The following is a 14,966-nucleotide window of genomic DNA, read 5'->3' as shown; positions in this document are numbered from 1 at the left end:
ACATTCAAAGAACAGGGTGTTTTTTTTTACGGCTGAGACCACACAAAATGATTCGATAGCAATCCCCTCCTCCTCATGTCCCTTCTCGGCAAGCTTGAATTGTGTGTGTGTGTGGGTGTGTGTGTGTGTGTGTGTGTCTCTCTACACACCAGTGTATTCGTTGGATACAGTTGGAGGAAAAGAAAACAGGTTTGATGTTCTCGGCAAAAACACACCCAAAAAAACAGAGAGAGAGAGAGAGAACGAAACAGAAAACAGAGAGAGAGAGAGAGAGAGAGAACGAAACAGAAAAAAAAAAGAGAGAGAGAGAGCGCTATATTGCGCTATCCGTCTATCTATCTGTTTAACAGCTTGGCTAATAAAGCCTAGTGGCGCTAGCATGCAGGCGCCCCTTTGTACTGTAACTATGCAGGCCCTTGCACCAGCCCTGCTACACTGGGGAGCATTAATATTTCACCACTGTCAGAAACACATAGCATGGGAGCCTCTTTAGCTTCACACCCACAGCACACACAGAAATAATGAGCTTCTGCAAAATATGAAAAGAGAGAGGGAAGGAGGGGGGTGGGGGGGGTGGGGGGTGAGGTGGGGGTGAGAAAGGCAGAGAGAGAGAAGGAAAGGGCGAGGGATCGAGAGGGGGGGGGGGGGGGGGAGAGAGAGAGAACAACTTCGCGCAACAGAAGTGCTATTAATCACGCCTCGCTTTGTAAAACAAAGTCAGGGACTGTTTCTCTTTTTCTGTCACTCTTCCTTTTTCTTTCTCAGTGAAGTGTGGAGCAGCGGGCAGGATTTACACCCCTGTTTTACCCCTGTGGTCCTGTTTTACCCCTGTGGTCCTGGTTTACCCCTGCCACCGGGGTTGACTTTCTGATCTACTACTGCACTTAGAAGCACTCAATACAGACATAGATATCGCTGTAAACACCAATGAGGCAGTTAGTTTCTTCTTAATTAAATGTGTTTATATCTTAAATGTTTGAGTTTTCTGACAGTGTCAGGCCACAACGAGGTACTCTGAGCAGCTTTTGGGGGACTACAGTTGAACTTGAAGTTAGGCTTAACTAACCCGGATAAAAAAAAACTAACCCGGATCAAAAAAACAAAAAAAAAACAGCGTTTCTCACGGAAAAAGATTGACCATGAAAGCGGGAAAAAAAAAAGGATAGAAAACATGACTGAAGGCGTCCGTTCATGGTGTCACATTGAAACTGTTCCAGACCACACCACTTCAAACAATGTCTTCCCATTTATCCCCGAGTTTAAAAGAGCGTCGATTTGTAAATAACAAAACAAGGCAGTGTTTTGCTTGGCGTCTGAGCTTGGTGTGGAGGGGTCTTATCAGCGCTCTGGTGTGGTGGAGAGTCCTGCCCCCCGCCCCCCCCCCTTTGAGCTCCTGCAGAGCCACTTCAATAAGAGCCCCCCTGCTGGAGGGGACTTTCACTGGAGGTCCCCTCAGAGGACCTCGGGAGTCACAACAACAAGCAACAGTGACGACAACCGCGCAACACGGAGACAAAACAAGCCCCCTACTCCCTCCCACCCTCCCCGCCCCCACCCACCCTCCTCCTCTCTAACCCTCCACCCCCACCCCCGCCCGAACAGCAAGGGAGCCCACCCAGGCCAACCAGCCCAGATCCCTCACACACACACACACAAAAGCAGGCAGGGACATGGGCCGACCCTGCCCCCCCAATCCCCCCCCCCCCCCCCCCCACCCCAGCGCCTGGAGCTCAGCAGGCTGGGGGGTGAGGAGTGAAGCCCCCCCAGCAGGTGCTGTGGCTGGGGTGAAGGCCCTGTCCTCGGCAGCCTGGCTGGCTCCACGGAGCAGAGACGGGGGCTCGCGTTAGAGATCTTTGGGCCAAGTGGAAACGAGGGAGAGAGGAGGGAGGAGGGAGGAGAGGAGGGCTACAGCGTGTCATCAGCTATGTTTTGAGACGTTTGTTTTGGCGAGTGCTCATGTGAAAACAAAGCGCACACACGCACACACACACACACACACACACACACACACACACACACACACGCGTACACACAAACAGCATGAGTTCAGGAATGACCGACTTTTACAGTCAGGTACCACGTTCACATTGCTCTGTTACCGTCTAATCAAAACATGCCGAAACACAACAACTAGTCAAAACAAAACCCACCGACACAGACCGTAGAACATAGACCTCCACGGCGCATTATCTGAATACTTAGGTCCTTGACATTCTCTCATTCTGGCCCCTCTCCTCCTACACACGGGGGGAGGGGGGGGGGGTGATCCTATTCGTCGAGCTCTACTTAACGAGATGAAAAAGCGTTGATAAGGGGACGGTAACCACATGGAATCGTCATTAACCGCGGCGCGGAGAAGCATATGGAACGAATGGGTCACGAGTCGTCGGGCTGGATGTCAGTGGGACTGTTTATAAAGCATTAAGGGCTGAGCAGGACTTCAAAGGCTTTGAGGGAACGGGAGCGCTCGCGTTCTGTGTGAGGTCTCAGTCACACACACGCGCGCGCGCGCAGACACACATGCGCAGACGCACACACACACACACACACTCCCCGCTGTTTGTCAGACCTGCATAGCAGATGACATCAATGCCAGCGAGGTCCTCGACGTTTCAACTTCAAATATCACAGAGGAACCCGTGCGTTATTATATCTAAATGTTTTATGTGGCCTTTTAAAATGTTTTGTCACAAATGATACAGTGTATTATACTGTATGCTTTATGGGCCGAACGCTTGGCCATACGAGCTGACTGTGAGCGCATGCTGTGGCCATCATATGGCGTCCAGCTGCTTTTGTAACAGAGCGCTACGTTCAAAAAAAAAAAATGCACTCGAGCCCCGCAGATAAAGAACTACACATGGCGCCGCACGCTGCCACTGCTGCCAGTGCACTTAGACGAGGTGGGCTGCTGGGAAATGTAGTGTCTTCTCTTTTTAACAGGGAGGGGAGGGGAGGAGAAGAGAGGAGGGGAGAGGAGAGGAAGGGAAAGGGAGAATAGAGGAGAGGGGGAGAGAGAGAGGGGAAAAGAGGTGCAAGCAGGCCAAATCCCTTTAGGTAAGCCTGGGTTAGTGATTCCACGCCGCGCCGTCGCAAGGCGAGGAGATCCGTCACGTTCTCCCACATCAAAGGGAGAGCGCCCGTCTCCCCGCGGCTTTCTCTCACGCCACCAGGACCTGCCACCGAGGGGACGGGACGGGAGGGGGGGGGAGGGGAGGGGACGGGTCCGAAAGTGTCGAGTTCTTTTAGCTCCTAAAAAAACAGCTTAAGATCAGCTACAGCGATTCCATCTAGTCAAGCTGCTGACTTAAGAGACCCTGAAAGTGTGAACGTGTGGTTGGAGGTCGTTGGCTCTCTCGGAGCACGGTCCAATCGAGTTATTCGTTCGTCCCGCATCCAAAATACCTCGGCTTACAGTATTAGCATGTTCGGGGCGATCCCCGTTTAGCGGTTTACGATCATCAAATTGGGATTTTGTTTCGTGAGGAAAAACGGGATGGTGCGTTTCAGGAGAAAGTTGCAAAGCGAGGCTAAGGAGGCTAGAGCTGTTTTCCTTCAAATGCCCCCCACTCCCACCCCGCCACCCTGCTCCCCCCCGCCCCCACACACAGTCCCCATTTGTTACAGGTTTTGAGCAGCTTGATATTCCTCCTCCATCAACTCCATATGTGCAGTCAAGGGAACACAGAAACAACTCTTTAGAAGAGAGAGAGAGAGAGAGAGAGAGAGAGAGAGAGAGAGAGAGAGAGAGAGAGAGAGGGGGAGAGAGAGAGAGAGAGAGAGAGAGAGAGGGAGAGAGAGAACCGTGCGCTAATTCCCAGATTCTATCCAGAGTTGTAAAAGGGCCCTTTTTTTTTTTTCCACAGCACCCCCGTCTAAAACGTGGAGATTCTTCACAAAAGACGTAATGGAGGACAGAGTGAACAGAGAAGATCTGTACACTGCTGCCCCGCGGCTAACAGAGTTGGTCACATTACACATGCAGAGGCACTTGAAATAATCCAATATGCAACAATAAAATACCTCACACGACCCCACTGGTGGGAGACTCGGAACACATGCTCGCGTGTGTATGTATATACACACACACACACACACACACACACACACACAGCTAAAACGAATGCGAAAGACAGATGAATAACTATACTGCTGAGTCCCTGGTCAAACAGTCTCCTCGTGGTTAAACAGGAACAAGTTTCAATGGCAGATGTGTCCTTTCATGTGGTGCCTCTATCAGACCAAACCACAGAAACCAAGAGCCAAACGCTAGTCCTCAGCTGCTCTCCTCCCTCCCTCTCTCTCTTTCTCTCTCTCTCTCTCTCTTCAACCACCCAATCTCCTCTCCTCTCTAAACCTGGACAACTTTCCCATATCAATTGATATCACATATATTGAAAAAAAAAAACGACTTTGCGGAATCACCTACTATGGGATAATTGGACCTTGTGTCCCTATAGTGAAACGCTAACCCTACTTTCAGCTGAAATAATCCAAACCAAGGCCATATCCTCCTCAGAGCTAGCTGGCTCGCTCGCTAGCAGCCCCGAAATCTGCTGACAATCAACATCTCCCACCAGCCCCATCACTGGCCTGCAGGCCTGCACAGGAATGTCATGGCCAATGGAAATCAATCTAAACTGTGTGTGTGTGTGTATGATGAAAGAACGTGCCTTTGATCTCAGTGTAAACTGATCCCAGGCCTATAGATACTGCGGGCGCGGTGGCAAACCAACTAACCAACCAACCAACCAACCAACCAACCCTGGGCCTGCAGCATATTTACATCCAATGGTAGAGAGAGAGAAAGAATCTCATGTTCCATGACTCCACTGGGCTCCTTTCATTGGATAAGTGAGAGAAAACATCTATAAAGCAACTACCGTTTTATTGAAGACAGGGCAAAAAGGGGGAGGGGGGGAAGGTTATCGGGCAAAACAAAACAGCCACAATAAATGAAATGAAAGTGGGTCTTTAAAGCATCTTGGCAAGGAGAGACTAACTGGGCTGGCTAATTCGTCTGCGTCAAGGAATAATTTCCTCCATTAAAAATAAGGTTCGCCTCGCTGTAGACGCCCCTTCTGGTCCCTTCAGAAGTTAGCAATTTCCATGAGGCTTAACGCGATTAAATGCATCAGAAAATTGGCTATAAAACATGTTTATGATCGAGACATCATACATTCCTCGAATGTTGAATCAACATCGTAGTCTAAACATTGGAGACGTGAAGTGAGTTACCCCCCGAAATTAAATTAGAAAGCTTTCCGTGTCATACGATGATCCAGGGATACAGGGGCAAAGGGGGTACAAACACAATCATAAGTTCCTTCAGTGATAGAATTGCGTGTGACTGGCGATTCTGCGTGCGTTTCTGCGTGCGTGCACACACACACACACACACACACAGTATGTGTCCTTCCTTTGTGTATATACACATCTACCTCAGCAACCAGATTCACACTAATCATTACAGAGACTTGAAACCATTCAATTTCATTGCTGACGAAACAACCTCCACAGACACACTGGCAGACGTAAGCCTGCTTTTGGTCCTTGAACAATACATGACGAATTGTGTGTGTGTGTGTCTCCATGCTAGCAGGGTGCAGGGACAGGCTTTGGGAGGCACCGAGCCATAGCCAGACAGACTGGGTGTCTTCTCCAGCACACACACCATCCCCACCATCCCCCCCCCCCCCCCCCCCACACACACACACACACACACACAAAACAGGATTAGGGTGGACAGCTGCTAGCGTGCCCTGCGTTTTGTGTGTCTGTCTCACTGCGAAATTTGCAAACGGGACAGACAAGACACAGAAACACAGGAAGCCGCCAGTAAGAGAAACCTGCAGTCGCTCTGAAATTAATACCGTTATACGCCCATAAACATGGTGACACAGAGTCCGTCAACCCTCGACGTTTCTGCAAAGGCCTTCCTAAAGCAGCTAGGTAGTCTTCATGTTGGTGAAGGGCCTAACCCAATCATGTTGGGGGGGGTAATAGGAGGGCTTACTCTACCGATGCAGACACACGTCACTTAAGATTTGAACAAGATGAGAAACGATATATGCGGCTGTCGCTAGTCTGCTGGAAAGTACCGGAGTCTTTTATTCGGATCCTGAAACACATCATGGCCAAGAGGACGGGTCACAAGACTGTATAGCACAGCCATCGAAGACATACGGGTTAATACATGTCCACTTACTAAACACTTTATTAGGTACACCTGTACACCTTTTCATTCATGCAATTATCTAAATCAGCCAATCGTGTGGCAGCAGCACAATGCCTAAAATCCTGCAGATACGGGCCAGAAGCTTCAGGTAATGTTCACATCAACCATCAGAATGGGGAAAAAAAGTGATCCCAGTGATTTTGACCGTGGCATGATTATTGGTGCCAGACGGGCTGGTTTGAGTATTTCTAAAACTGCTGATCTCCTGGGATTTTCGTACACAACAGTAGAATAGAGTTAGTAGAGTTTAGCTGTAGAGTTTACTCAGAATGGTACAATAAAGAAAAAAAAACGGCCTATGAGCGGCAGTTCTGTGGACGGAAACGCCTTGTTGATGAGAGAGGTCAACGGAGAATGGCCAGACTGATTCGAACTGACAGAAAGGCTACGGTAACTTAGATAACCTCTTTGTACAATTATGGTGAGCAGAAAAGCATCTCAGAATGCACAACGTGTCGAATCTTGAGGCGGATGGGCTACAACAGCAGAAGGTCACGTCGGCCAAGAACAGAAAGTTGAGGCTGCAGTGGGCATAGGCTCACCAAAACTGGACAGTTGAAGACTGGAAAAACTTAGCCTGGCCTGATTTCTCTTGATTTCTGCTGAGGCACACAGATGGTGAGGTCAGAATTTGACGCTAACAGCATGAATCCATGGAACCAACCTGCCTTGTGTCAACAGTCCAAGCTGGTGGAGGTGGTGTAATGGTGTGGGGAATGTTTTCTTAGCACACATTGGGCCCGTTAATACCAATCAATCATCGCTTGAATGACACAGCCTATTTGAGTATTGTTGCTGACCATGTGCATCCCTCCCCACAATTTACCCATTTTCTAATGGCTACTTCCAGCATGATAATGCACCATGTCACAAAGCAAAAGTCGTCACAAACTGCTTTCATAAACATGACAATGAGCTCAGTGTTCTTCAGTGGCCTTCCCAGTCACTGGATCTGAATCCAATAGAACACCTTTGGGATGTGGTAGAAAGTGCTTGAAAGTGCACCTGAAAAATCTGCAGGAATTGCATGATGCAATCATGTCATCATGGACCATAATCTCAAAGGAATGTTCCCAACATCATGTGGAATCGATGTTTTGAGAGCAAAGGGAGGCCTTACCCAGTATTAGCATAGTATTACTAATAAAGTGCTCGGTGAGTGTATATACAGGGTATAAGTGTTAACTGTAAGCCGCTGATTGTGTCTGTTTAAATGACCTCAGAATTTTTTTTTTAAGACGACAAGATGCTCCCACCATTCTGGAGATGAAAGACGAGTGGTTGAATCAATACTGTAGAGCAGCCGAGGCTGGTGGAGGTAAAAATCGGAGGCCGGGCTCATTGGAACGCATGGAACAGAAATGAGGAACGGTATCAAAACACGGGTGCGCATTCCACGCATGACAACGAGGCCATCATCCGATTTCTACCTCCACAAGCCTCTCCTGCTGTAGAAACCTTTGGTCATAGATATCAGGTTTCACTGAGTAAGTAGGCAGCCTTAGGTGGTTAAAGCATTTAAGGCACAAATCCTAACCACGGTGTATCGTGTCTGGTAATATCCGGCGTATCTTCGATGGACATCGTCAGATCATAGTTTGATACGACAGTACAAGAATTCACCCTGTAGAGAAAGCCCAAAGCAAAACACAATGTGGATCTGGATGACGGACAGAGGAGGAGGAGGTTCTTGTCGTCGTAGTTACTCACCGTTCTGGGCATGGGCGGCGACAGGGAGCCGTTGCTCATGTAGGAGTCGTTGTTCATGTTGGTCATCATGATGTAGCCAGGGTAACCTTGGTACGGGTGGCCCTTGCCGTACATGTCCTGGTGCTTCCCTGGAACACGGGTTCGGGAGGAGAGGGAGAGGGAGAAGGGAGAGACATATTATATTATTACGGTCACACATCGTACCGGCTAAGAACCTAACGTTCTTCAAGAGCAGCATTTTCAAAACAAATGGGGAGACAGACATCTCAGAGTTGGGCAAGAGTCCCGTATTCCAGGTACGATCGATCAAACAACAATCGATGGACGGATACGATTTGTAACAGCTCCAGAGAGAACCCTGAAACGTTCCGGTTTTTAAAGTTCAACGTTCCAGGGGAAATTCAAGGAACTGGACACAAACACAGTGGGGAACGTAGGCCTGCAAACCACCACTAATAACTCGGGTCACATGCGTACGTATGCACGCATGGGAAAAGTGACCCGAGTTATCGTCCCCATTCAACCACCTGACAGGGGATCCGACGGAGCACCGCCTCTATTGACGCCCGTTAATGATATCGCTGTCGATGGCTTTGACCCGCGGTCCCGCTTGGCCACGGCCTTTTGTCTGCTCCCCTTTTCTTCCAGTCTTGGAGAGGAGGGTTGTATTATGCAGCAGAACAATGGACTCCCTCTGTGCCAATTAGCGCCAATTAGGAGGAACATACAGCCTGTGTCAAAACAAGGGACGCCCCCTACTGTTTCTCCACGCCTTTGACCTAAGAGGGGGCCTTTATGGTTCTTTATTCGAGAGGCCATCCGGCCCCCCTGCCTGAAAAGAAAGACGCAAGCAGTGGCGGCTCTTGGAGGCGGTTTCTTGCAAGCTGGGTATAGCAGCAGGGGAGGGGGTTGATTGAGTGTGTGTGTGTGTGTGTGTGTGTGTGTGTGTGTGTGTGTGTGTGTGTAAGTGAGTTTGGAGCAGTGTGTGTGTGTGTGTGTGTGTGTGGGGGGGGGGGGGTAAGTGAGTTTGGAGCAGTGTGTGTGTATTGCAGGAGATTGATGGCTATATGGGCTTGTTGCGTAGATAGGGGAGTGTGTGGGTTGAGGGACTCTATTCAGGGCCTGTATGAGGAACAAAGAGGAGCCACACTCCAAGACTCCAATCATGACCTGCAGCACCGGGGTCCAAACACAGTCCCGGCCAGACAAAGACATCAAATGAACCCAGGGCAGAAGGACATGTTGTACGTGACAATACCGCCAGTGTGTGTTTGTGTGTGTGTGTGTGTGTGTGTGAGAATACTGAGTGTCAGTGCTGGTACCAGGAGGGTACATGCCAAAGTCATTTCAGGTCTTCTTTGTTATATTAATTAAGTCTGAAATCTCAAATGAGTTCTGCAAAGGTCCACAGATGTATCGACCACAAATCTCTAGGTAAAACAACATCAAGAAATCTCACATCAGGCCCAAGAAAATATTGCACATTTTAAAAAGGAAACATTTCAGTTTTTTTATTCAATCTAATTTGCTGTTTTACCTGTACCACCGGTGAGGTAGGTAACAGGTACAGCAGTTGTGGCCATGAGGGGATTTCGTTCCCTGATTCCCTGCCTCGAATCAAAGGGTCCACAGATTATCTATGCAGCAGAAACTGGGGTCAGATAAGAAAAGGACTAGAAGTGTGACCAATCGTTTCTGAACGGGAAATTGAGTGGGAGGAGCTCCCTCTTCTCAGTTTATCACTCGTCCCTTATTTTAAATTAATTTTAATGATTTTTATCAAATTATTAAGCCTCTGGAAATGAATTTCGATATCTCGAGGAGTTGTTTTTCCCAGAGATGCTATCTTGGCTCTATGTGGTCCATATTGAGCTACTGATTTATAGAAACATGCTGATTGAAGAATCTTTCTTTGACTGTCACTTACCATCGTCTGAATGGTCTCTGTGTTTTTCGTGGTATGAATCTTGGGGTATTTGGGACTGTCTAGTTCCCTGAGAGAGAGAGAGAGAACACAGAAATTAGGTTAATACTGTAAACCCTCACACACACGGACAGGCATACATAAACAAATGCACACACACTGCTATGGTGTGTAGCATCCCTCTGCTTGTCAGCAAAAGCGCGCGCGCGCACGCACACACACACACTCTCACACTCACACTCACACTCACACTCACACTCACACTCACACACAGTGTATTACAGAGAGGGGTGATGGAACGGTCTGTATCAAACCCTCAAAGACCCACTTAATTAAGCACCATATCCTTAAGGAGCTTACAAATTAACTTGTTTTCGATACCGTGCAGCACATCCGCTCTCCTTTTCCTCAGCCAATTTAAGCAAGCTCCAAATGCAGACAAAATTATAATATTCCTCACCACAAGCAAAAGTTATCCCCCAAAAAATTAATTTAAAAAATCATCTCGCAAGAGACCGTATATACCGTTTTCCAAAATACTCTGAACCCGAACACCCCCCCCATTTCCCTTCTCGTCTCGAATCAGAATTGGTAAAAAAAGACCTCCTTTTCTGGGTTCAGTTCCCTGAGGCTGGCTTGAAGCAGAGTCAAGGAACTTTACTGGATTCCCAATTAACATTCACGCTGCGTGTTATTTACCTCGTTTGGGGCGGCAGGTGGCCTAGAGGTTAGAGAGGCCGGTCAGCAATCGGTAGGTCGCTGGTTCGATCCCCGCCCCAGGAGGGAGCCGGAGGTGAGCTGGTGACTGGAGGGTTGCTGGCATCATATCTAAGGTATCCTATCACTGCCGTTGTGCCCTTGAGCAAGGCACTTAACCCGTAACCGCTCCAGGGGCGCCTGACGGGGGCTGACCCTGAGCCCAGAGCTCTGTTCTCCCTGGGAGTGTACTGTGTGTTGTCTAGCAAAAATGATAGTTTCGCCTCAGGGATCAATAAAGTATATCTTCTTCTTCTCAGTGACGGTGGGTAACTGTACGATATTTGCTCCACGCTGCCCCAGTTCAGAAGGAACACAAATTCCATTAACATTGCTTAATGACAAACCACACAGCTAACTGCAGGGACGTTTACCTTAGAACACAGCATCCGCACAGCTTCAAGTTCAATAACAGTTCATTTAGTCAATTTAAATAAGGAGGCAGATCAGGAAAAATACTATTTCACTCAAAGCAACGATGCGGGATTTTCTGTGATATTGTAGGGGTTTGTAGATTTATTTTTATTTATAGTTTTTTTGTTTTACAATTCAATGACAATTAAATTACGCAATTGCATCTATCAAATAGCAGTATCCACCATCATCACTGCAGCTATTGAATGGGGGAATATTTGTATACATATCTGTACTAATCATCAATGAACCTTGATTTCTTCTTGATTTATTTTTTCACATTTATTTTAATTTCCTCACCATATTGTCTCTGAAAATGAAAGCACTCTTCTAATCCCAAAGAATTATAAAGAGCATCTTTATCTGCTGTGAACATGGATGTCTCTGTACAGCAGCTGAAGAGAAGAATACTGGCAGGTCTGATTTGTTGTTAGAGGGATTTAAGCTACCTTTTCCATTGAGCAAAAATATGTTTTTTATCAAATATAAATTTGCTTTGTCAAAAAGCACTTTGAATTTCATATTCATACATATTTGCCTTTTGAAAAAACGAATATTTCCAGATAAACCTAAATCATTACTAATATCACTTACATTATATTTGCCAGCATTATTGTCAACATATAATAATTCTAATAATTCAACAGGCCTAATGAAATAATTCAAACATTTAAATGTGATGTAGAAAATGTGTTAATTTTAAATAGGAAAAAGTCCCAACCCAAAAAATACAGAAATGTATTACAATATTTGCTCATATCAAATAGTTGTGTTGTACATGAGTGACCGTAGGTTTCACTTAACAAGCTTTTGAGCAGCTTTGTAGCCACGTGTAGCAGGTCTATTTATGAGCCTGTGTTTACAACTGATCACTCCAGTGTAAACAGCAGAACATGGCCATTGTTTATGATTAAATATACAACTAATAATAACACATAGGCCTACTGTATAATTGCTTGCTGAAATAATGGCAACCCAACACATCGTGTTTTAGCAGCAACAGGCTGTATCTCAGTATTTAATAATATATAGATCAAGGCACCTGAGCAGCAGGTAAAGAGTGTTTTATTAGTCTAGTTGAATACATATACTGCTATATTTGATGGACATGTGATAAAAAGCTTGCAGTCTGACAGTAGATTTCCAAAAAATAAGAGACCAATTACTTACATCATGACTGTTGTGGTTTGGACTTGTCTCTGACTCGTTTACTAAAGATGACTTGATATCTGCCAAATCCCCTTCTTCCTCTGAGTGACTCAGTTCAGCGAATATTTGCTCTTTCTCTTCTCCCTCGTCTTTGAAGGGAATCATCTCGTCCGTGGCGCAAAGCTCCGGATCGCCGCCGCCACCCGCTAACTGTGGCATTTTGATTTACTCAAAGCTCCCGCACTGTCCAAACTGGAAAAACTACCGAAATCCCCCAAAATGAAACCGGAAAACGCTCCTGGAAGCGAGCTAAAATCTCGCACTAGAAGCGTTGCGTGAGGAAGCGGCGTGCAAACACGCTGTTTGTGTTTTGGCTAAAAGCAACAAGGGAGTGCGTTGTTTTGGCGTTGTTTCCAAAGTATTATGGATTCTTACAATGATTCAGAATCTAAATACCAAAGATTGTATCAGCTAAAACGGATGCTTAGTGCACGCTCGGACCGCGGCACTTGCCAGTTTGGCCCTTTGAAATGTCAGAAGTTAAAGCCTCATCACTGGAGGAGTCAGATACGCCTTCAGATTTGGCACAGGAGGACACACACACCGGGGAGCTCCGTGGACAGTCCGGTCAAAAATAATAAACAACTTGCATAGGCCTACAGCAAACAAGTGATGCTTATATTTCCTCGTTCAGTGGTCCTGTGAAATTCGGTGTCCTTTCGTGAGGTGGAAAAAAAAAAGTGAAAAATAGATAAAAATGCGTCTGTGAATCTCGTGCAGGCTGGGTTTGCCACAAGTAGCAAACTGTGTATTTGTTCCCCACTCAATCAAACAATATCGAGTATGTATCCCTATTACACTTAAAACACATATTTGAACTGAATAACGGCTGAATCAAAAGTCATAAAACTATCAAAAACGATAAAGGAATGCGATATCGACGCGCCGTAGTAGAGCCGACTTCCAAACTGGAGCACCGCTCCGTGAGTAATGTAGCGACTGTGTATGTGTGTTAGTCATGTAGCTCTCTCCTCCCCCCTTTTCTCTCTCTCTCTCTCTTTCTCTCTCTCTCTCTCTCTCTCTCTCTCTGTGCTCCCTTTCTCGCAGTGACTGGGAGGATAGAGATGAAAGGGAAGCCGACGCCGTGATTGACACCACACCAATTGACACTCCTGAGAGAGCGAGGAGTAGAAAGATTTATACACCGCTCACAACAAATGGGTAGACAGGGAAAGGGGTGAGGGGCGGAGGGGAAGCGGTGATGAAGCTGACACCAATGCATCGACAGACTTACTACTAACTACTAGGATGTAAAAACAAATCAAGGAGATTGGGAAGGTTGAAGTTTGCCTGCTCCGATTCATTGAGGTGTATGCGGGGTTGTATAGGGTGCAAGTGTATTTGGTTTATGTACTGTATTTTTTTTTTATAAGGTAAATTCACTAAGGAGCAAATTAATAACGTAAACAGCTTTTATATCCATCAACTCGATGCTTATTGATAGGATTTAATCCACGCGTCCACACAGCACCCATGCGTCACCCGCTAAAGCACGGTGTTGTTGTTCAATAAACAATAATCACAAAGTTTGTTCCTGGAGGGGAAATATATTAAACAGCTATCTCTAAATGTTAATAGAAGGCATTATAAAGTATTTAAACAAACCAAGTGTGTATCCTTATATATATATTGCTTTCCAATCAAATAGAAGGAGTGAGCAGGCGTGCGTAATTGATAGAAAAGCGGCTAATTTGGGTAAATTGGGTCCATTGTTGTCTGATGTCCTTCCAATTACTTGTTAGTGTGAGCTCAGTCTAATCTTTAAGATTAGGCCGATTATGATAAGACATTTTAAAGCAATTATTTGAATGCTGACTTTGATATTTATGATTCGTCCATTTCTATTACATATTTTCAATTGAAACAAAATGCCAACAATTTGTATTGTCCATCTGAAACAATAAAAGCTTTGTCTATTGAGTAGGCCTAATCATGAAGACGACTTGTCTTGTTTATTATAGTGTGTGTAGCTGTTCTCTGATAACGTATGACATTGATATAGTCTTACATGTAACACGACTGCAAAGTATTTTGAGATTTTTTATCACCGGGCATCTGAGAAACGAATTGCACTGGCTGAAAATAGAAACAGATTTACTGCAGAGCATTTATATTCGTTGTGATCCTTATGGTATATTGCAAATGTTCCCGGCACTGTTCAAATGGAAAGTTAGTTGTGTACGCGATAGTTGTAAAACGTTTTTATTTTTTGGGGGGGGGTGTTTGCGCAGTAACCTATCTTGTATAATGTGCTATTCAGAGTTCAATGAATAGCAAATAAATATATATGGGGGTTCCTTCCAGTCGGAAATGTTTCATGAAAACAAAAAAGGAAGAAAAACACGAAGTAGTGTGTTTCTGTGGCTAGCTGTGGAGAGATTGCGTGAGAATAACTTTGGAGTAGGAGGCAGATCTTTATAAAGCACGGAGGTGGGGTTAGCGGGCGGAGCCGCGGCTGCCTTTGATCTTCTGGCGGCTGGCTCTTTCATCCCCGGTTTCCCCCCTCGCTCTCCTTCGCCTTTGTATGACTAAATTTGGTATGAGTGTGGAGTCGGGCCAACATTTCCACGTGTGCGTTCATCCCAGCTGAGAGAGAAGGCAAGGGTTCTCTTCCGGGTAAGGAGACAGCGAAAAAGATCAAAGGCTTTGGATTTGGAACCGAGTGTGGATTCAAAAGAGCCGAGACTGGCCGCATTCCAGAGTATAGCGGAAAGC

At 46.2% G+C, this 14,966-nt stretch overlaps 1 protein-coding gene across 1 annotated transcript in view; it reads right to left on the bottom strand.

The window, feature by feature from the left end:
• lef1 (lymphoid enhancer-binding factor 1) overlaps positions 1-12,464 on the bottom strand; it is a 46,359-nt gene extending 33,895 nt beyond the window's left edge. Inside the window, exons 1-3 of the mRNA XM_083693046.1 lie at positions 12,213-12,464; positions 9,876-9,942; positions 7,949-8,076 (exon numbers count right to left, since the gene is read on the bottom strand). Coding sequence (XP_083549172.1) covers positions 7,949-8,076; positions 9,876-9,942; positions 12,213-12,410 — 393 coding nt within the window. The 5' untranslated portion in view covers positions 12,411-12,464. The remainder of the gene's footprint in view (positions 1-7,948; positions 8,077-9,875; positions 9,943-12,212) is intronic.
• Between the last annotated feature and the right edge of the window lie 2,502 nt (positions 12,465-14,966).

Source organism: Argentina silus (assembly GCF_951799395.1).
Source record: "Argentina silus genome assembly, chromosome: 21".
NCBI classification, from domain to species: domain Eukaryota; kingdom Metazoa; phylum Chordata; class Actinopteri; order Argentiniformes; family Argentinidae; genus Argentina; species Argentina silus.
Note: the sequence above shows the minus strand (reverse complement) of the source record. Positions and strands in the feature narration are given on the sequence as shown.